Below are 22,026 nucleotides of genomic sequence, written 5' to 3'. Positions count from 1 at the left end.
AGATTACATTTCTAGACGCATTCGCCAGCATTTCTTCTTTGAAATGAAGATTCCCACTGTCTTTAACCCAAGTTAAGGCTTGAGATTCAACAGCTTTGGTCTCATGACCATCCGTCTTATTTTCCAGGCTTAATACTCTGTTTTTTTAAGTCCAAATTTTTTGAAACAACTGTAGTATATTGTGCCGTAAAACTCTGCATTTGGGTCCCCAGGGAGAGTTGTAAATCAGATATTGCTTCCCACAAAGTTTCCATATTAAAGACCTTGGGTCTTTGCAAGGTTGCAAATTCTGTTCCAAGACCCACTGGTTGATTCAAAGTACCTGTAGCCTCAGCAGGAGTCGCTTTCAGCTTAAGAAAATTTTCTGAGATCTGCTGCTTCTCACTCTCTGAGTGCTCAGGTCTCAAAGACTTCACTGACCTCTTTTGCCGAACTCTTTTGGGAAGGCAAGATAATGCTCCAGTACGATTCTTCCTCAAGTCTCCTCTCTAACGCCCTGGGGTGACTCGGAGGACTCCTCCGGAGACAGGATGGTGCCCTCAATAGAGATGATCGACACTTCAGCCTGCGCATCTCCCACAGCTAAGGAATCCTCCGGAGCCTGCGTTTGAGCTCCACGCTCAAGGTAGAGGTCCATCGGGCCTGCTGGTATATTAGATTCCTCCATGAAAACCCAGAGTTTTGATTTCCTCTTAACCATCAAAAGTACTGATGGTGAAGGCAATAATTTCCATCGGCAGTCCCATGGCGTTTCAGCACAAGCAACCAGCCGCCATCTTAGTTGAGCCAAAATCCTAGATTTCAAACGTACGGACTTTAGTAAAATGGGAGCAAATCTAGAGAAAGAGCTGTTAGGATGAGAGGTTATAAGGGAAGTGGAAAACAATGGTCTAAGCTGAAAGGAGCAATAGAAATGGCTACTGACCTTTATGTGAGGAAAATAAATAAAAATAAGAGAAACAAAAAGAATCCAAAATGATACTCTAAACTTGTGGCAGAGAAAATAAAGGCAAAAGAGCTGGCGTTCATGAAATATAAAAATACCCAAGAAGAGGAGTACAGAAAAGACTACCAGGTGAATCTGAACAAAGCCAAGAGAGAGATACATCTGATGAAAAGTGGAAGAGCAAAAGGCTAGAAATGTAAAAAAGGGAGACAAAAATTTTTCAGATATATTAGTGAATGGAAGAAGATGTTAAATGGAATTTCAAGACTAAAAGATATGTATTTATATGTGGAGAGTGATGAGGAAAAAGTGCACATGTTAAATACTTCTGTTCTGTGTTCATGGAAGAAGATCTTGGAGAAAGACCGAGATTATCTGGCAAAGTTACACACGAGAATGGAGTAGATACCATGCCATTCACGGAAGAAAGTGTTTATGAACAACTTGAAAATTTGAAGGTGGGCAAAGCAATGGGACCGGACGGAATCCATCCCAGGATATTGAGGGAGCTCATAGAAGTTCTGACGGGTCCTATTAAAGATTTGTTCAACAAATTTTTGGAGACGGGAATAGTTCCTGGGGATTGGAGAAGAGCGGATGTGGTCTCTGTTCACAAAAGTGGTAGAGATGAAGCGGGAAATTACAGGCCAGTAAACCTCACTTCGGTTATTGGAAAAATAATGGAAGCATTGCTGAAAGCAAGGACAGTGAAATTCCTAAAATCAGGATCCAAGGCAATATGGTTTTACTAAATGTAAATCATGCCAAACAAACCTGATTGAATTTTTTGATTGGGTGACCAGAGAATTGGATCAAGGGCATATGCTAGATGTAATTTACTTAGATTTCTGCAAAGCCTTTGACACAGTTCCTCATAGAAGGCTCTTGAACATACTTGATGGGCTGAAGTTAGGACCCAAATTGGTGAACTGGATTAGAAACTGGTTGATGGACAGATGCCAGATGGTGGTTAATGGAATTCACTCAGAGGAGTAAAGGTGAGTAGTGGAGTCCCTTGGGGATCGGTCCTGTTCAATATGTTTGTGAGCGACATTGCCGAGGGGTTAGAAGGAAAAATTTGCCTTTTTTGCAGATGATATCAAGATTTGTAACGGAGTAGACACCAAGTAGGGACTGGAAAACATGAAAAAGGATCTGCAAAAGTTAGAGGAATGGTCTAATATCTGGCAACTAAAATTCAAAGCAAAGAAGTGCAGAGTAATGCATATGGAGATTAGAAATCAGATGGAGCCATATGTGCTGGGAGGTGAGAGGCTAATATGCAAGGATGGGGAGAGGAACCTTGGGGTGATAGTGTCTGAAGATCTAAAGGCAAAGAAACAGTGTGACAAGACAGTGGCTGTTGCCTGAAGGATGCTAGGCTGTATAGAGAGAGGCGTGATCAGTAGAAGAAAGAAGGTGTTGATGCTCCTGTACAGGTTGATGGTGAGGACCATAGATGGTTGCGACCATAGACATATTTCCTTGAACAAGGACTTACTTGCGCCTACTTCAAGAAGTGCTCATCTCCCGGTGGCGTCTTCCAAAGGATTCACTGCATCAGTGGCTCCCTGAGACAGTGGAGGCTCGTCGCAGTCTAGCCTAGTGGTTAAATCCTCTCTTTCCAGAGGGGTTTCCCCTCTATCTCCACATGGGTGATCTTGGTGGCAGACACCAGCCTTTATGGCTGGGGAATGATTTGTGAGGACTGTCCGGTCCAGGGTCGCTGGTCTCCTTCCCAGAAAAGACAGTCGATCAGTCACTTAGAGCTTCAAACAATTCCATTGGCTATCCTTAAATTCAAAAGTTCGCTCCAGAACAAGGTGGTGTGAGTCTTTTTGGACAATGCCACAGCAGCAGCGTATGCCAAATGCCAAGGGAACACCAGGAGTATACCCCTACGTCTGGAGGTCCAAATGCTCTTTTGATGGGCAGAAACTCATCTTCTAGCACTTTCGGCAGCAAATGTAGCAGGAGTGAGCAACATACAAGTGGATTATCTTAGCTGCTAAACCCTGGATCCCAGGGAATTGTTGCTGTCCCAGAGAGCATTCATATGTATAATGAGGAGGTAGGGTTGTCCAGTATTTAATATGGTTGAGGAATGGATGCAAGAATTTAGATTAATGCTTAATTCTGAGAAAAGAAAACAGAATTATTTTTTGTTTCACCTAGACAAGAGCATTGAGGAGAATTCTATTACTTTTAAATCTGGGTAATATCCGATTCATTCAACTGTTAAAATATTGGGTATCACTTTGGATCAAAATCTAACTATGCAAAATCAAGCTGATATGGTTGTCCATAAGGGGTTCCATATTTTGTGGAAATTACATACTCTAAGAGCCTTTTTTGATTTTTCAGTTTTCAAGACATTGGTTCAATCCTTGGTGCTAAGTCATTTGGATTACTGTAACATTGTTTACTTGGAAGATATCAAGAAGAATTGTGCTAGATTGCGTATAATTCAGAACTCTGCACTGTAACATTGTTTACTTGGCAGATATCAAGAAGAATTGTGCTAGATTGCATATAATTCAGAACACTGCAGTGAGACTCGTATATGGTCTGAAGAAATTCGATCATATAACGTCCTTCTATCATGAATTGCATTGGTTGATGGTAGAGGCTCGGATTATCTTTAATTGATTCATTCTGTTTTTCAACTTTAAGGTGTTTTCAAAGTTTTAAAGCTCTTTAATGTTTTTCCATTGGTGAGGGGATGTAAATTTAAAAGGTATCATGATTATAAACTTTCATATCAGGCAGCACTTTGGGATCTATTTGCAGTTCAGGAGACAATAGAAAGCTTTTCTATTCTTAAAATTCTTGGGCCCTTAACTTCTTTTTCTATTCCTGGATATAATTTTAGTTAAACGTTCATAAACCACATTGGTAATGTGGTCTAGAAATTGTTTTTTATGTTATGTTCTTCAACCATCAAAGAGAACCAGGAAGCGAAGGGTTGGATGCCATGGTCCAGCTGTGACCATGAGACGGTCTCCTCTATGCCTTTCCTCTTTGACTCATGATAAGTCATATCCTGCGAAAGATCAAGTCTCACTGAGCTCAGGTGATTCTCGTGGTACCCAATTGGCCGAGGTGCCTGTGGTATGTGGATCTGGTTCATCTGCAACTACATCAGTGTCTCAAACTTCCCTGTCATGACTTCTAACTCAGGGCCCAATAGCTCTACTGAATCCAGACTTCTTTGGTCTTATGGTACGGCTCTTGAGCATTCAGGAGCTACTCAGATGGTGTAGTTGCTACCATCTTACACAGCAAGAGGTTTATCATTTCAGCGTACTCAAAGACCTGGTGGTGTTTCCAGGCCTGATACGCTAGGAAGAGTGAAGATCAGAGCTTGGCACTGATCCCATTGTTACTCAGTTTTCTTCAGGAAGGCCTGGAAAAAGACCTGGCAGTTTGCTTCCTGAGAGTTCAAATAGCTGGGCTTTCTTGCTTTTTTATTTTTTTGGGGGGGCTCTTTTGCGGCCCATCTGGATGTGGTTAGGTTTCTTAAAGGACATGTTACAGCTCCGCCCTCCGCTGCATCAGCTGTTTTCCACTTGAAATCTTAACCTGGTACTCAGGACCAAGTGTCTCTGATGGATCTCACCGTCTAGGTGGTATTTTTGGTGGCCTTTACCTCCGTCTGGAGAGTGTCCTTCAGGCATCCTGCAGGGATCCCTTTCTTCGGATTATAGACTCATGCATGACCCTGCACACTGTTCCACATCTATCAAGAGGTTTGTTGCCAGCCTACACACCCTCTGTGTCGAGTAAACATGAAAGAATGTTAAAATCTCTGGATGGACGCAGGATTTTGCTGAGATACTTGGAAGTCATGAACAAATTTCTTTTGTCAGATCATCTGTTTATGCTGGTTAGAGCTGCCCATAAGGGCAGATTAGCATCGAACTCTACCATTTCTAGGTGGATTTAGATGGCCATTTTATCTGCCCATATCAGAGCTAGAAAGTGGCCTCCCATTTTGGTGAAGGCCCACTCCACATGAGGCATTACTTCCTTGTAGGCGGAATCTTCAGTGGTTTCCCCAGAAGAGATTTGTAGAGCCACCACTTGGTCTTCTCTGCATACTTTCATGAAATAGTTCAGAATAGATATGGCGGCCAAGAGGGATTCCATATTTAGATCTTCGATTGATTACAGGCTCGTCAGTCCTACCCTAAGTTTGAAGAATTGCTCTGTTACATCCCAAGAGTTCAAGAATAGAGCAGGGTTGTAGAAGAAGGAAGGTTCTTACCTTGGTAATTTTCTTTCTTATAAACCATATGCTATTGCTAAAGCCGCCTGGAATTCTGATTCGTCGGTTGGACTTCTTTGACCTGCCTTACCAAGAATACCATCTGCAAATATTGTGCACTTTGCTCCACGGGGGTTTCTCGTGTGCCCCCACAATGTTACTGCAGGCCGAGTCTCTTTGTTTCATTGTTTGGTCTATTTTCCCTAAAAAATGTTTGATAGTTGTTGTGATTATTGATATGAGCAGATTAGATTTCTCCCCGTACCGCTCCCTATTCTGTGTTCTCTATAGGAATGACTATCTGTTTTGTCACACACTTGAGTTGGAGGAAAATTTAGAAGTAAGAGAGGAGGAGCAAAACTATGCAAATGAGGCTTTCTACAAGAGATCTCGCAAGATGGGATTTGACTACTCGAGAGTTCAGAAACAGTGTGGTTTACAAGAAAGATTACCAAGGTAAGAACCTAATCTTTCCATGCTCATGTAAAGTGCACATGCAAATAGCTGCTCTGCCAAAACTCTACCTCTTCTTGCTTGAAAGTATATACCTTCTTGATGCCATGCATACTTTTACATGTGTTATCCTTAAGGTAATTTTTTTTTTATAAAAGCCTTTCGCACTTAAAAAATTGTTTACAAAATTACCCCCAACATGTTCAAAGTTTACCATTATTAGTCTGAATTTAGATTCTGATCAATCAGATTATATTTTTTGTTTGTTCTGGCTGCAAGCCTTATTAATTTTGAATTCTTTTTCTTTTTTTTCCTAAGTCTGCTAAGCCCCAGCCACCTGCACGTCCACCCCCCCCAAATTTTGCTGTATCGAATGCCAGTACTGCTCCTGTACCAACAGCTCCTCTAACAACACCTCTTGCAAGTGGCACTGCTCCGGTCCCAGCTCCTGCACTACCTGCATCCAGTACCTTACCTTCGCAGGCCCAAGGACCTCCCTATCCAACCTATCCAGGATATCCTGGGTAAGCTTTCACCACTTTTGGCAGTGATATGAGAATTGTATTATGACCAGTTATTATTCAAATTTTATTCAAAGGATTTACTCTGCTCATTTTCCTGGGATTTAGACAAGGAGTTTGTTTTTGTACTTATACAACATATGTAATTTGTTTAACATATATAATTTGCAATGTAGAATAATGGGAAAAAAAACCCTATAAAGATTCTTTTTTTGCCGTTCATCTGTCTAAAATAAGCAGAATTTTTTACAGTGGTACTCCCAACAGATCTACTACCCAAGACATAGGCAGAGACTCCCCTCCCCCTTTTCCCCCTACACACACACAAAATACTGTATATACTCGAACATAAACTTAGACTTTTTAGGCCAAAAATGGGGTTCTCTGTTTATATTCAACTTGGAGCCCACCTGTCCCCCTCCTGGACCTGTTGCAGGCTTCACCTGGGTCTATCATAAGCCCTGGTGGTCCAGTGGTGAGCTGGGACAGGAGAAATCCTTCCCGCCTCCTGTCCCAGCTGACAGCAGGTGGATAAAAGCTGGATAAAAGGCAGGCAATAGCCATATTTTGTCCTTCTCCTCCAGTCCTGTAGTCACCAGAATTAATATGTTGTTGTACTGGAAAGACATGGGGGAGCAGGAGGGGATTAAGCCAGTATTTGATGCCATAGTCTGAAAAATATCTTTAAAATTACCGTATTTGTCTCTCCATAAGACACACTTGTTTCCGCCTCCCAAAAATGGGTGAAAATGTCTGTGTGTTTTTTGGAGTGAATATAACAATTTCTCCCCCCCCCCCCCCCACCCCTGGGTACGTTTTAAAATTCTGGTGGTCCAGCGGTGTATCGGCAGGAGGGAGCTTTCCGCGATCATGCCCCTCCCTTGCTGGACAGCTTCTTCATCATATCTTGTGGCCATTGGTGCAGAAGGCAGGAGCAAGCTTTTTGCACTAAAGCCTGGCCCCCACGCTGCTCCCTGAATGGCTGCCGTCAGTTCTCGCAAATCCCACGAGGCCTAACTCAGGGCTCTAAATGAATAAAATAAATAATGCATGTACACACAAACTCATAATAAGGAATTAAAAACAGTTATAATTCTGAGTCAAAGGGTATAGGAGTTCTGACGATAAGTAATATCCGCCTGCTCATGAGTTGTGTTGCAGAAGGATGAAATTTACATTCTTCAACTTAGCCTCTTTCAACATTGGCTGTAGTGCCCCCCATCAAATTTTTCTTTTGCAAGCAAGTTGAGAAGGTGTTTTGATCTGCTTTGCTCATTCTTTCTTATTTTTTGGGCTTTTATCTGAATGCGGGAGGTTTTGCAGTGAATTCCCAGTGGCCCTGGGGCAGCTCTGCCTAGAAGAGGACATAGACTCTGTAAAAGAAGTCTGCAGCTAGCAGGACAACCCTGCGGGTACCTGTCTGGCAGGCCTGCACTAGGACTTGTTGAGTTCAGGGTTTGTTCCCTTGGAAGCTAGCTCACAACCTGGTTTATCAGGTACTTGCGTGCAGGTTATTTGGCCTCTGTAGTGGTCCTTTCAGGCTTTAGCGGGTATCAGCTGTGTTTTCATCCCCCCATTGTCACGTGGATTTGTGGGGGCTGAGGTCTCAGTCCAACTGGCATCCCAAAGATGGCAGCATGTGGGCTTAAATTGCCTGACTGAGGCAGTGTCTTCTCTGGATACTAGCTTCTGAGAAAGTTGAAGCAGGTTAGCACCAGCACAGACAGACTGTGAGTGCAGGCTTCTGAATCCTATGAGAAAATTGTGGGGTGGCCTAAAGTGCATGTTTTGGAGCATTTCTGGGGGTGGTGGATATGGGGTCCCCACCACCAAAAATCCTTTCCCAGAATTTTTCAACCTTTGGCTTGGTTTTCCTGGGACATTTTTGGCACGGCCATATTGGATTTCCTGATTTTTGTTCTAAAGCTTCCATCTGCCTCAAAACTATTTGATTTTATTTAAAATCAATTGGGATGGGCTCCTCAGGCTATGATACCCCTATTTCATGCTAGGTTTGTGTTGGATAGTTGAGGAGCACCCATTTGCTGTTGGACATGTGAGGGAGGGACAAGAACCTTGGGTTTAGCCTCTCCTGTTACCTCTAAGGCTAAAGGATTGCAGAGGGCTACTTTGTACAGGAAAAAAAAACAACCCTTTAGAACCTTTGGATAGCTATTTACTACTAATAATAATCATTTCTATAGCACTACTAAAGGTACGCAACGCTGTACATCAAAATACAAAAGAGACAGTCCATGCTCAAGAGCTTACAATCTAATCAAGAGAGACAAACTGGAGAAGAAAGTGCATCAATATACTGTACTCAGATGGGAGAATTACAGAGGGAATGATAAGACAGATATTGGTGCTTAGAAGGAGAGTTGGAGTTTGGAATTGAAAGCATCTTCAAAGAAGCTTAGACACATAGAAACATGACAGCAGATAAAGGCCAAATGGCCCATCTAGTCTGCCCATCCACAGTAACCATTATCTCTTTCTCTCTCCAAGAGATCCCACGTGCCTATCACAGGCCCTCTTGAATTCAGTCACAGTCCACCACCTCTTCCGGTAGACTGTTCAATGCTTCTAATACCCTTTCTGTAAAAAAGTATTTCCTCAGATTATTCTGGAGCCTATAACCTCTTAACTTCATCCTATGCCCTCTCAATGCCGTGAACAAAGAATAGAAATATTTGGTAAGCAATTCAGCCTTTTCTTTATCAGCTTCTACATATTCCTCCCCTTCACCTTTGAGTCTCACAATGCCACTTTTGCACTTCTTCCTAAGACTAATATATCTAAAAAAAATGTCTTGTCTCCATGGTTTACTGTGTAAGCTATTTTTTCTTCCATTTTCATCTTTGCTTTCCTGACTACATGACCAGCCCCTCTTAACTTTTCCAGATATTTTTACCTGTCTTCCTCTTCTGCAATCTTTTGTAGTTTATGAAAGCTAACCTCTTATTCCTTACCTTCTCAGCTACTACTTTTGAGAATCAAAGCGGCCTTCTGTTCTTCTTAATTTTACTTTCTTGCCTAACAAAAAGGTTTGTCCGCTCTTACCACATCCTCTGGCAACACGTTCCAGAGTTTAACTATTCTCTGAGTGAAAAAAAATTTCCTCCTATTGGTTTTAAAGTATTTCCCTGTAACTTCATTGAGTGTCCCCTAGTCTTTGTAATTTTTGACGGAGTGAAAAATCGATCAACTTGTAACTGTTCTGCTCCATACAGTGTGCTTTGTGTAGTTTAATTTTGTGGTTAACCATTATGTGTTAATAAGATTATGTGTGTGTATATATGAAAAATGAATGGGAAAAATGGTGTTATAATTCGTACTATTATGGGAGCGGGGTCTGGAGCAGAGATTGGGCGGGTCTGGCCCGCGACTTAGCCTGTGTTTTGGAATTCGGCCCCTTAATGTGATTGAGTTTGACAGCCCTGTTCTAGATAATTGCTGCCACATTGGCAACCTCCTTGCATTTTTATAAGTGAGGGGGGTTTTGGAACCAGGTGGGGGGAAGGGAAGGACATCCCAGTCCACCAAGGGACCACTGGAGCTGCTGATTTTAAAAATGAAGAGAGGGATGCTGGACGGAAGGGCATTGGGTGGATCCATGGGTGGGGGGAAGGAGGAAGAAAGGAGAGATGCTGGATGGGAGGTGAGAGGGAAGAGAGGAATTTCCGCCTGGGCTCCAGCATGTCTAACACCAGCCCTGGTAATGTAGCAGTCCCTATAAATACAAATTACAGTACTGTACAGCACAGCTACATTTGCTGTAGAATTTTATAGTGTCTAGTCACTAGAAAAAAATCTTGGTTAACCAATGGTTACAGGTATTTTTCTACTGCATTCATGTATTCTTTTTCAATCCCAGCTATTTTCAATCCCAACAATTCCTGCTAGCTATTGTCTTACATTTTAATATTTTAGTTTCTACTTTCTTAACTTTTGAATGGCTTGAGTAATGGCACAAAAGTGTACATATCTGCCTCTTGGGACTTCATCTGCTTGGATTCTCTTCCCCTGCATTTATAAACCGCAATGCCCAACATTAAACAGCCTGTAGCAGAAGGGAAAAATGCAAAATAGTTATAAAAAGCCCAACAAATTAGTTGGATAGAGATGATAGCTATATAAGGCCACTTCATGTTTAAAATGCAAGCTGTCGAGGGCTGGCTTCTGTGGCTTTGTGGCAGTGTACAGTACTGGGGGGTGGGGAGGGCAGACTGCGGTTCAGCTCCTGGAGCAGGCTCCTGTTCCTCAAACTAATAATGGCTGGAAATGCTGTGGAAGCAATGTTCATGGCTTCTGGGAGGGAGAGAGGCTCTAGGTCCACTGTTGCTGTGATAACCAGATTATATGAGAAGGGATGAGGGGACTAAGGGTGAGGAAAGAGGACCTTAGTAACAGCAGCCTTCTGTTCTTCTTAATTTTACTTTCTTGCCTAACAAAAAGGTTTTTCGCCCTTACAGTCACTCCTTTCAGTTTTGCCCACCGCATTTCCACTCCTTCCAGACGTTCCCACCCAGACAATTCCTTGACATAAACTCCCATCTGAACAAAGTTAGTTTTATTAAAGTCTAGAACCTTTGCTTTTGAATGAGCCCTCTCTATACCCATCTTAATATTAAACTGTACCATGCAGTGATCATTGGATGCCAAATGGTTACCCACTGTAACATCAGAAACACTCCACGTTTGTAAGCACTAAGTCCGCGTATGACCCCCATCCCACTTGAGTTTCATTACCAACTGCTGGAATAGTTCTCCTTGTAGAGAATCCAGGATCTCCCTACTTCTAGAGGACCCCACAATAGGAATATCACAATCAGTATCCAACATGTTAATATCACCTATTATTAAGACTTCCCTTTTTTTTTTATATTCTGAATGTCTACTATTAAATCTCTACCTGCTTCTTCTGTCTGTGAAGGAGGCCTGTATATCACACCAATGTAAATATAGTCATCATTCCCTCATTCCAAAATTGATCCACAGTGCCTCTTCCTTGCCCTGCAGATCCTGCAACTGTGTGGCTTTAATATGATCATTAACCTATAACACTACTCCCCCTCCTTTTCTTCCTACCCTGTCTTTCCTGAGCAGATTATAGCCCGGTATAACTACATCCCAGTCATGGTTCTTCGTGATCGCCACTATATCCAACTGCTTTTCTTCCATCACAGCTTCTAGATCCAGAATCTTGATTCCCATACTTCGAGCATTAGTATATACTGCTTTCCAGACATTACCCCCTTTTCCCATCCATGTAGAGGTATTCAGTGATTTACTTACCTCTGGGCTTATACTCTGCCCCATCACTTCTAGTTTAAAGCCCTCTTCAGTAGATTAGCTAGCCTGCCGGCAAAGACACTTCTTCCTTTCTTTGATAGATCCAAGTTCAAGTTCAAGTTTATTGATTCTTAATGAATCGCCTATTATAAATTACTAGGCGATGTACAAAACCATAAATCATGTAAAATAAACAATGGTGATAATATAAAAACTGATTTTTGTTATAGATTAAAACAAAACAAAAAAAAAAAAATGACAAACAAAAATACTTATATATTAAAACAAATATTAGTTTTAGACACAGTACATACAAGAATTGTGAGGAAAAATGGGGGAGAAATTACAATATTTTAGCAAGAAAAAGAGGGTTACAACTATGGTAAAAAAACAAATAGGAGGGGAAGTTAAATTTGGTAAAAAAAAAGAACAAAAAAAACACAAAACTTTAAGAATCATACGCATCTTTAAAGAAGAAAGTTTTTAATGCTTTTTTAAATACGGCTAAATAATCCACACCATCCCTGCTTAGCAGCCCTTGGAAAATCTATCCCATAGTCCAGGAAGCCAAAATGCTCTCGATGACACCGTCCACGTAGCCACGTATTCATCTCCAGGATGCGAGCTTCTCTGCCCTGGCCTTTACCCTCGACAGGAAGGATGGACAAGAATGCCACCTGCACACCTGACTGCTTCACCTTCTCTCCCAGAGCCATAAAGTCACTTTTGATACGTTTTGCAGGGGTACCATGGCAGTATTGTTAGTGCCAATGTGGATGAGCTGCATCGGATAGTAGTCATCAGGCTTGATGAGTCTTGGCAAGCTTTCCGTAGCATCTTGGATTTTGGCACCAGGTAGATAGTATACCTCTCGTGACATCATGTCTGGTCTTCAGATGGACGCTTCGGTACCCCTCAGAAGGAAACCACCAACCACCACTACCTTACACCTCCTAGTACTCACGGAACCAGTAATTTTTGGGAACTCAAGCTTTGGTCCTTCCTCTCCCTGGGATGCTTTCATTTCCCCCACTTCCAGAACAGCATAATGGTTTTTCAGTTCAAGGATGGGGGGAGTCACAGTACCAATCTTGCAATGTTCCATAATCTGACTCCAGCTGCCTTTCCTCAGCACAGCCTCTTCTTCCCCATTGCTGGAAATCTTTGACTCCTCAAGAACCATTTCATCGATGTACCTCTCATTCTCATGGATGCTTCTTAGTCCTGCTATCTCCTCTCTCAGTTCTTTTACTTCCTTCATGAGGGAGACAAACTGAAGACATCTGCCAGGGTAACATTTTCTGTCTGCACAGAGACAGAAGTTGTAGCCTGAGCAGCAGCTTTGGTGATACGATGTTTTCCAGCCATACTATGGTGCAGAGAGTAGTTCACAGGTTGCTGTGAAAACTATCTTTAATGCAGATCCTCTACAACCTCTCTTAGAACCAGGTAGGTGTACTGAGGGTTAGGCACTAGACCAGCATTCCTCCCCTCAAGGATCACTGTGGAATCTGATGTCTTAAGAAAGTCCTCAGAGTTCAGTGGACTTTGAGTCTGGATTTGAATACTGCTAGAGATGGAGCTTGGCATATTGAGTCAGGGAGTTTGTTCCAGGCATACGGTGCAGTAAGGTAGAAGGGACAGTTGGTTGTAGAGGAGAAGGGTACAGATTAGAGAGACTTATTCAGTAACGGAGTGCCCATTGGGGGGTGGGGTTAGAGGAGAGATACTGAGGAGCTGTTGAGTGAATACACTTGTAGGTCAGTAAGAGGGATTTGAACTGTATGTGGAAACGGATAGGGAGTAAATGAATGACTTGAAGAGAAGGGTAATGTGGGCAGAGCGATTTTGACAGAACATAAGGCAGCAAACTTCTGAAAAGATCGAAGGGGTGAGAGAGTTGGTTTAGCGGAAGGTCAGTGAGAAGCAGGTTGCAGTAGTCTAGGTGAGGGGTGATGAAGGTCTTGGCAGTGCGCTCAGAAGGAAAGGCTTGATTTTAACAATATTGTAGAGAAAGAAATGACAGGTTTTGGAGGCTGTTGGATATGTGAAGAGAAGGAGAGAGATGAGCCAACGAGACAGGGAGGATGAGGGTGGCGTTCACAGAAATAGAGAACGGGGAAGGGAAGAAATAGGTTTAGATCAGGGGTCTCAAAGTCCCTCCTCGAGGGCCGAAATCCAGTCGGGTTTTCAGAATTTCCCCAATGAACATGCATGAGATCTATGGGCCTGCATTGCTTCCAATGCATATCCATTGGGGAAATCCTGAAAACCCGACTGGATTGCGGCCCTCGAGGAGGGACTTTGAGATCCCTGGTTTAGATGGAAAGATAAAGGAACTTAGTCTTGGCCATGTTTAATTTTAGATGGCTGGGAGACATCTAGGTAGTGATGTCAGACAACCAGATTGAAACCTGGGACTGAATGTCATCGGGCAAAGCGCAGGTGTGTGGATGCCACGGAGCCTGAGAGGAGACCATGGGAAGCCCCGAATGGGTCTGTGGGGTCGTCTAGTCAGGACTTTACCCCTGATTTTATGAGCCCCATGTGGAAAGCCTACTTAAGTTTTTGGGTTTCTCCGGCATCTTCTGAGGGAGCACTGGGGAATTGTTGGGTGCTGCGCAAGGGGGTTTGCCCTCTATAAATGCACATATCCAGAATAGGTCCCCGGACTGAGGATCAGATTCTATGCCTTTATTGTCCCAGAGTGAATCTTCCCTTGTGGAAGATTCAGAGGTCCAGGCAGAGACTATGGACCAAGGGACAGTAGTAGCTCTTGACCAGGAAGAGGACCTGACAATACTCCCATCTGTTTGCATTGATGACTTTGCTGGACCTTATTACTGAGACACTGTGAGAAACCTGGATTATTCTAGGATAAGCAGGCAGCATATTCCCACATGTGGGTGATGTCATTCACGGATCCCAGTATGGACAGTGAAAAGTGCACTGTCACTTTAAGCTTAAGAAGCTTCGAGACTACCCGCACTGCGCATGCACAATTACCTTTCCACCCAATGCCGGCTCACAGTTCCTCAGTTCTTTGTTTTTCGTAGTTGCGAAGAAGTTCGGTTGTTTTGGACTCTGTCCAAAATTGCCTTCCTGTCAGTGGTTTTTTCACCTGTTAGCTGTTTTTTTCTTGTTTTCTTTAGTATAACTAATTTTCATAGTTAAAAAAAGAAAAAAAAATCCCAAAATATTGTTAATTTCTTTCAGTTTCTCGGTTGCGCCTTCGGATCCTTTTTCTATCTTAGTTGTCGTAGTTTTCCAGTCATCATTGAGTCTTTTGACTTCGCTGCTGTGATTTTCCCATCCATGTGAGACTTCTGAGCAGTTTTAAAAAGTGTTAGTGCCAGCGCCCAATTTCCATCACTGACCCACACAGCTGGTGGTTTATAGTGTTTAGGATACTTGTTGGATACTTGTGCTCACTGTTCCACTTTACAGAAGTGCTCATTGAAGGCTCGGTGGATCCAGCAGCAGAAGCTTTTTGGTTCGGTGATGGAGTGTGGCGACAAGGCTGGTCCATCGGTACCAGCATCAACATCGGATGCCACACCTCCATCAAAGCCTGCTAAGAAGCCATCTTCCCAGTCAGCATCTCAGGCTTCTACTGCATCGAGTCCCTCGATTCCAGCCAAAAGCATACACCAATGGTCTCTTTCAGTGGAGGCAGTGTCTCCTACTGGGCGTGCATCCTCATTGAGGTCACCCACCCCTAGACGCCCTGCATCACCAATGGTATTGGCTGAGCCAATGGTACTGGTGCAGATCTTCTGTGACCAGCTGAAGAAGTTCCTTAACAGGGATCTCTGTGACATTTTTAAATTTATTGTACACCTATGCATGCCCCACGGTACCGACTCAAGGTCTACATCGAGGCAGCGCCACTCTAAATTGACACATTGTTAATCTACATCCACTTTTAGTTGATCTGCATTGAGGCATCGATTGACACATCGACGGTTTCCATCAGAATAGCCTAGGAAGACATTGCATCATACTGATGCTCGTTCCTCTGCATCTAAATGAGCTTCGCACAATACCGATCCTTCCTCTTCTCATCAGAGATCCAGTTCCAAACATTCCAGACGACGTTCTTCGTCGTCTTTAGATCGGTACCGGCATCATAGAAAAAAGTCCATTGGAGCAAAAAAATGCGGTAAATGTGAGATGCCACTTTCAGAATAGGATGCTGATGAGATCGAAGAAGCAACAGCTCAGTGCGTAACATCATTTTAGAAACTTTAGATATATTTTATACGATTAGGAATATGAAAGTGAAACACCCTTTATTAAATTTACAGAATTGTGAAAGGTAAATGACAGTCTGGGAGCCCTGAAGAAACGGCTAATACCCGTGAAACGTTGGCTGCTTGTGGGACGTCATGAAAGTCTAGCAACACACCAGTTAGCACTGTTGTTTAAAATCTCAGTTCCTATTAAGAACTTTAGTGGCATAAGGTCATTCTAAACGGAAGTATTTTGAGCCAGTGATGTGGGCAGAGGTGGTTTGATCTTTAAGCTCTGCCAGATGAGACCTGAGGCTTTTTCTTCCATTAGATCTGACTTTTCAGCTAACAAAGTGGGAGTATCTGTTATTTATTTATGAACTTAAGATATGGCTTCTTGGATATATCTTTATCATGCTGCTTCTGGCTAAGAGATGCTCCTTCTCCCGAGTATATGTGAGGAATCTACAATATCATTGACCCATATACAGACCATATTTTTTTGGTGCCTTGCCGTCATTGATTCACAGCCTTATGTGTCTGTAAAATGTTATTTAAGTGGATTACCTCTAGGGTTCTTTAATATCCACCTACCTTTGGTTTTTAAGGCTGCTTTGGAAGATATCGTAGCTCATCTGGCGTAGTAAGTTTTCTATGAAGTGTCAATAATAATAATAACAGTTTATATACCGCAGGACCGTGAAGTTCTATGCGGTTTACAATGATTAAATGATGGTACAGAATGAGTGAATTTAACAGAGTTAAAAGCTAGTGATTAACAGCTCTAGGGATCAGTTATTGTGGAGAAAGAGTTGTGGCGGGTCAGCTGCATAGATACTTCAGGAACAGATATGTTTTTAGGCGTTTCCTAAATTCATCATAAAGTAGTAAGCGTAAGCAATTGTTCTAGATCTTTACCCCATAGTGTCTGCCTGATGTGAGAAAAAGTGTTGATGATGTTTTTGAGTTTACATCCTCTAACTGGAGGGGAAACAGAGTTCAAATGTGAGCTATCTCTCTAATGTCTGTTGGCTGAGAAAGAGAAAAGGTCAGTTATATATTTAGGGCTAGACCAAATAGTACCTTAAAGCAAAAAACAACCAAAACTTAAACTTCACACGTGCCTCAATCAGCAGCCAATGCAGCTGTCGGTAGTAAGGTGTCACATGATCGAACTTCAGTCCGAAAATCAGTTTGACCGCTGCAAATTGGGTTCCGACATTTTGAGCACTTGAGAACAATATTCAATGATTTTCTTTTCAGGACAGCTATTATAGTAGCTGTCTCTTTTAGCTTGATGGATTCAGAACTGCAAGCTTATTGTATAGAAATTTCCTGTAATCATATAAGAAGTAGATATTCCTTCAAGACAATTCAGTCCTGTCTTCCAAGTTTCATCACTTTGTTCTAGCTAAATCAGTTTGCTCTTCATATAGAGGAAGTGGGAGAGGAGTATACCGTATTTTTCGCTCCATAAGACGCACTTTTTCCATCCAAAAAAGTGGGTGGAAAAAAGGGTAACCCCCTTGGTTACCTTATTTTAATTTTGATGCCCTCCCTCGCTGGAGGTGGCTGCCTCTCTAGCAGCAGAGTGGCGCACAAGGCTGCCTCCTCTTCCCTTCTGTAGTGGCACAGTGGCGAACAAGGCTGCCTGCCTAGTTCCGCACCGCATCTCCATTCTCGTGGGAAGTGGCGTGGGACCAGGGAGGCAGCCTTATTCGCCACTGTGCACTACAGAAGGGAAGAGGAGGCAGCTGCATCAGCTGACCAGGCAGGCAGCCTTGCGCGCCACTCTGCTGCTGGAGATAGCAAGTCCTGCTTCCCACACACTCCCCGCGGGCTGGGCGTGAGCAGCAGCCATCAGAACCGGCAACCGCTGGAAGTTGGCCCTGACTAGAGCGAGCGGCTACGTTAGCAGCAGTGGCAGCTGGTTCCGGCCTTCCACTCGTCTCTCTCCCTTCCCCCAAGGCAGTGCTGGGGGGCCTCAGCTGCCTCCACTGCTACTCTCTGACTCCCTTCGCATTCGGGCGGGGACATGGAGGAATGGGCCTTTTCAGCTACCTCCTAGATAGCATTGTGTGCAGTAGTCCTAGTAAACTTTTGCAGAGTAGCGACCTGGTTCTCTTCATGCATTTGCAAGGCACCACTAGATCAGTCTAGAAACAAGAGCAGAAAATTGTTTCATCCTTATCTTATTTGGACAGTAATTTGAGTTTCTACCCTTCTTGGACTTGATTTGCTATATCTCGCATTTTCTGGACTGGTCTGATGATGACATTTTCTGGACTGGTCTGATGATGATAAGAAGGGATAAATTAGGCCTTACCTTGCTGATTTTCTTTCCTTTAGTCAGACCAGACCAGTGGCTCTCCCTACTATGTCAGCAGTTTTAAACTCATTTGAAGTTACATATTGTAGTCTTACTCCATTAGTTAGTTTTTCCTCTGCATTCACTTTTTTTCAGGTTGAATTAAAAAAAAAAAATAAAAGTAGTAGCTTGAACACTACAGTTCCACTGCTTTGTCTTGCAAAATACTGAAAAACTAAGGTGGCATGATGCCTGCATAGGGCAGAGCTCCCAGCTCCATCTCCTGTTTGGCAGGCATAACACATAAATTCTGGTCTGGTCTGTCTGGTAGGACCAAAAGGAAAGCAAATTAGCAGGTAAGGGCTATTTGTAATCACTCAGTCACAGAAAGCATTTGTAGCCAGTAAGTAAAGTTGTGCTCATTGTCTTTGCAAGTAATAGTTATTGGCAGTAATCAACTGATTTTTGTAGATCTGAACAGGAAGGGAGGTCAAATGATTAATCTGCACCCCTTTGCCTAAATGTTTCCCTGATATCATAGGGTCACATATGCACTTTAGACAGACACTGTAACTTTTCAATTCAGGATTTGTTGAGGCTTTGCATGGAGATGTCTCAGATTCTTTTGGCGGGAGCAAGAGGGTAACCATAGAATGGCCTTTTAGTAACTGAAGTATACTCACGGAGTTTTGTAGACCATCTCTTAGATGTTTCAGCAAATACATTATATATATATATATATATATATTTTTTTTTTTTTTTTTTTACAGTAATCAACACTTGTTTACTTTTAATCTTTATTCACAGAAGTTGCCATGAGTTGTCTTCTGACTGTATGCATTATACTAAATATAGTACACATATGCAGAACCAGTGCCAACTGTCTTCGCATAACCATGAAATTAGTCTTGGGGAACATGGTGACAAATAGAAACCTTGCAGTGCCCCTTGTAACACACTGTCCTAGTAACTTCATATCTAATTGTGTTTTTAAGTTTATTTCTAATAAATATGCATTACACTGGAGGCACATTTACCTAATGCGCATTCATTATAGATATCCTGAAATTCCTGTTGGGCTGTCAGTGGGACCAAATTTGCAAGGTTCTTGGTTATAAATGCAAATAGATAGAGTATAAAGTTTTCTAGTAAATCATTTATCTTTTATAAATGACAACAATAATTAATTGGATGCACAAATGTTTTTATTTTAATCTATTTTACAAATTTTTTTAAAGGAAAGCTACAACTTTTAGGTGAAAAGATTTGGCGGATATATGTTTCTGTCTATGACTTGTATGAAGCCAGACACTCTCAAATGGTTAATATTACTGTGTGTCACATAATGAGACAGCATTCCCAGAGCTGAAAACTCACATGAAGTTCTGAGCATGTGCACCTTTCTGTTCACAGAATCTTTTCATCTGCTCATTTTATTTGTTCTGCTATGGATATGAAACAAAACTCTCCTAATTATTTGAAAAATTTTGTGTTTGGAAATTTTTTTTGTTGTTTTTTTCATAGTATCTGTTATTTTCCTTATTTTCTCTCTTAAAAAACAAAACCTCCCTAATGTCCTAGAATTCTGGTTTCCAGCTCTGCCTTCAATGTGGCAGAAAGATCCATAACTTTAATACTTGTTTTAAGTGCTTTATCTGTTTGAGCTTAGAGCCTTTTTTTTTTTTTTCATTTGCTATTGATATACCGCCCATCAGTACAGCTATCTGAGCGTTTCACAATCTAATCAGGTACTCTAAGGGCTCCTTTTACTAAGGTGCGCTAGCGTTTTTAGCGCACGCAGGAAGTTACTGCACGCTAAGCGGAAAAACTAACGCCAGCTCAATGCTGGCGTTAAGGTCTAGCGTGCGCGGCAAGGTAGCGCGTGCTATTCTGCGTGTTAAAGCCCTAACGCAGCTTAGTAAAAGGAGCCCTAAATGTTTTCTCTATCTGTCCCAGTGGACTCACAATCTAACCATTAACATATTATTTCTGCTGCTGGACAGGCAACAAACTACTGTATGTTCACATTGAACAAACTTATATAAAAGTCGCAACTGGACTAAGGTAAATGGACAGTGTGCATGTCATGGCTGAACACACAGTTTCTACTGCAAAAGTAGCAAAAAAAATTTATGTGACGATGCAATAATCAATGAGCATTAAGTTATCGCCATGTAAAACAATGCAGCAGAAATCTCCAGGGGGTAAGGCTAGTCTCAGTTAGGGCATTGGTCTTTGACCTAAGAGCCGCCGCATGAGTGGATTGCTGGGCACGATGGACCGCTGGTCTGACCCAGCAGTGGCAGTTCTTATGTTCTTATATCCTCCTTCCTTTCAATATATGAATGATAATTAACTTTTGCCCAAATAGGAAGGGTGACATAAAAAAAAAAAAATATCCCTGGTTGCCAAGTTTACACCCATTCCTGAACCCAGTACCCCCAATATAGCTTTTTGCATCAGCCCCTAAAATCCTTGGTAGTCTAATGCCCCAATTTCCCTGCTCCTGTCATTTAAAGGAAAAAAAAAAATTCCTGGTAATGAAGTTGCCCCTGCCCCACGCCCTGCTCCCAGTGTAACCCCCCACCAAAAATCCCCCCAAACAAACAAATCTTTAGTTTAGCATTGTTCCTGCCCCAGATTTTAAAAAGAAAAAAAATGTGCTTGTGTTGTGCTTCCTTAAAAACTGAGAAGTTGAAGAAACTACTACTCGCAAGAAGGTATGTGCAGGCTTAGAACTTTATGCTTAAGTTCTGATTTCTGAGAGAGCTGTTTTCACTCAGTGACTTGTGGTGACATCACTCACTTGTGTGCCTGATCAATCCCGCTGTCTACAGCAAGTACCTGCTACAGTTGAACAACAATGCTATATAAAATAATGGGGGTCTCCATTCATGCTTGAAAATATTTCTTTTCCACAGGTATTTCGGCATGCCAATGCCAGTTGCTTATAATCCTTACATGTATGCACAGCAAAACATGCCATATATGTATTCAACGCCTGGACAAGCACCATATCCTGGACCTCAGCAGCCTGGCTATCCTTACCCCCAGCAGTCTTACTTCCCCCAGCAGTGAGATATCTGAAGAAGCTTGGCTTGCTAAATTGAGAGAAAATTGCAATAAGCTTGCTAAGGTTTAGCTGCAGTTATTGTACTGTACTGTATGCAATTTATACCTTCTGTTCAAATTCTAAAGGCTGTATTCCAGGTTCACCTCTTGATTGCACTAATGTTTTTCTGGGACTTTAGCTGCAGTACAAACTCTTGAAAAGCTGATCAGCATTAAGTTGCAGCACAATGTGTACAACTAGAAAAAAACCAACAAACTCTAAAAGTATAAGCTGTTCAAGCCTGATTATATGTCCTAGAACTGTCTTTTTTTCCCCTCATATCAAGAATGATTCAGACATTTTGGTATGAAACACTAATTACACATGGACTCTGATATTGCAGAACTACCACGTGGAGTTTATAAGGTGGGGGGAGTATTTTCTGTATTCTTTATTTTTCTGTTTAGGCCAAATGTACTAAGCACTTTTCATATTAGTCACAAAATAGAAAAAGATCTTATGTACATATGGTCCTCTTGAGATTTTGTTCCAGTATGCTAGTTTTGTTCAATAATTGAAATGTTGTAAATCATATGATGATATAAAAATCAAAAGAATAAACACACAAGCTGTTTATAACAATTTCAGATTGTATTGGGTCAATTCTTGTTACATAAACCTGTTTGTTTTTTTTAACATTCCACTTACTGTATATGTTTTGCCTTTCATTGTAATTATAAAATTTATGAAGTTTTTGAAGCGATTCCACCCATTTATGTAATGGTACAATGGCATCAGCAGACGTCCCTTTCTTAGCAATGAGTTGCCTTGTTCTGCTAGTGAGAATCGCAGAGATGTGTGGCTCTTTCTTTGTAAAGAGACATGATGTAATATTTAAACATTTTGTGGAGTAGTAAGAGCAGACAAGGCTTCTGTGGGTAATTTTCTGGGA

At 42.0% G+C, this 22,026-nt stretch overlaps 1 protein-coding gene across 2 annotated transcripts in view; it reads left to right on the top strand.

Moving 5' to 3' along the window:
• PDCD6IP (programmed cell death 6 interacting protein) overlaps positions 1-21,721 on the top strand; it is a 184,452-nt gene extending 162,731 nt beyond the window's left edge. For both annotated transcript variants that reach the window (XM_033930347.1, XM_033930346.1), the window contains exons 17-18: positions 5,985-6,190; positions 20,944-21,721. In XM_033930347.1, the coding sequence (XP_033786238.1) occupies positions 5,985-6,190; positions 20,944-21,100 (363 nt within the window). In that variant the 3' untranslated portion in view covers positions 21,101-21,721. The remainder of the gene's footprint in view (positions 1-5,984; positions 6,191-20,943) is intronic.
• Positions 21,722-22,026: the final 305 nt, after the last annotated feature.

Source organism: Geotrypetes seraphini, chromosome 2 (genome assembly GCF_902459505.1).
Source record: "Geotrypetes seraphini chromosome 2, aGeoSer1.1, whole genome shotgun sequence".
NCBI lineage: Eukaryota > Metazoa > Chordata > Amphibia > Gymnophiona > Dermophiidae > Geotrypetes > Geotrypetes seraphini.
Note: the sequence above shows the minus strand (reverse complement) of the source record. Positions and strands in the feature narration are given on the sequence as shown.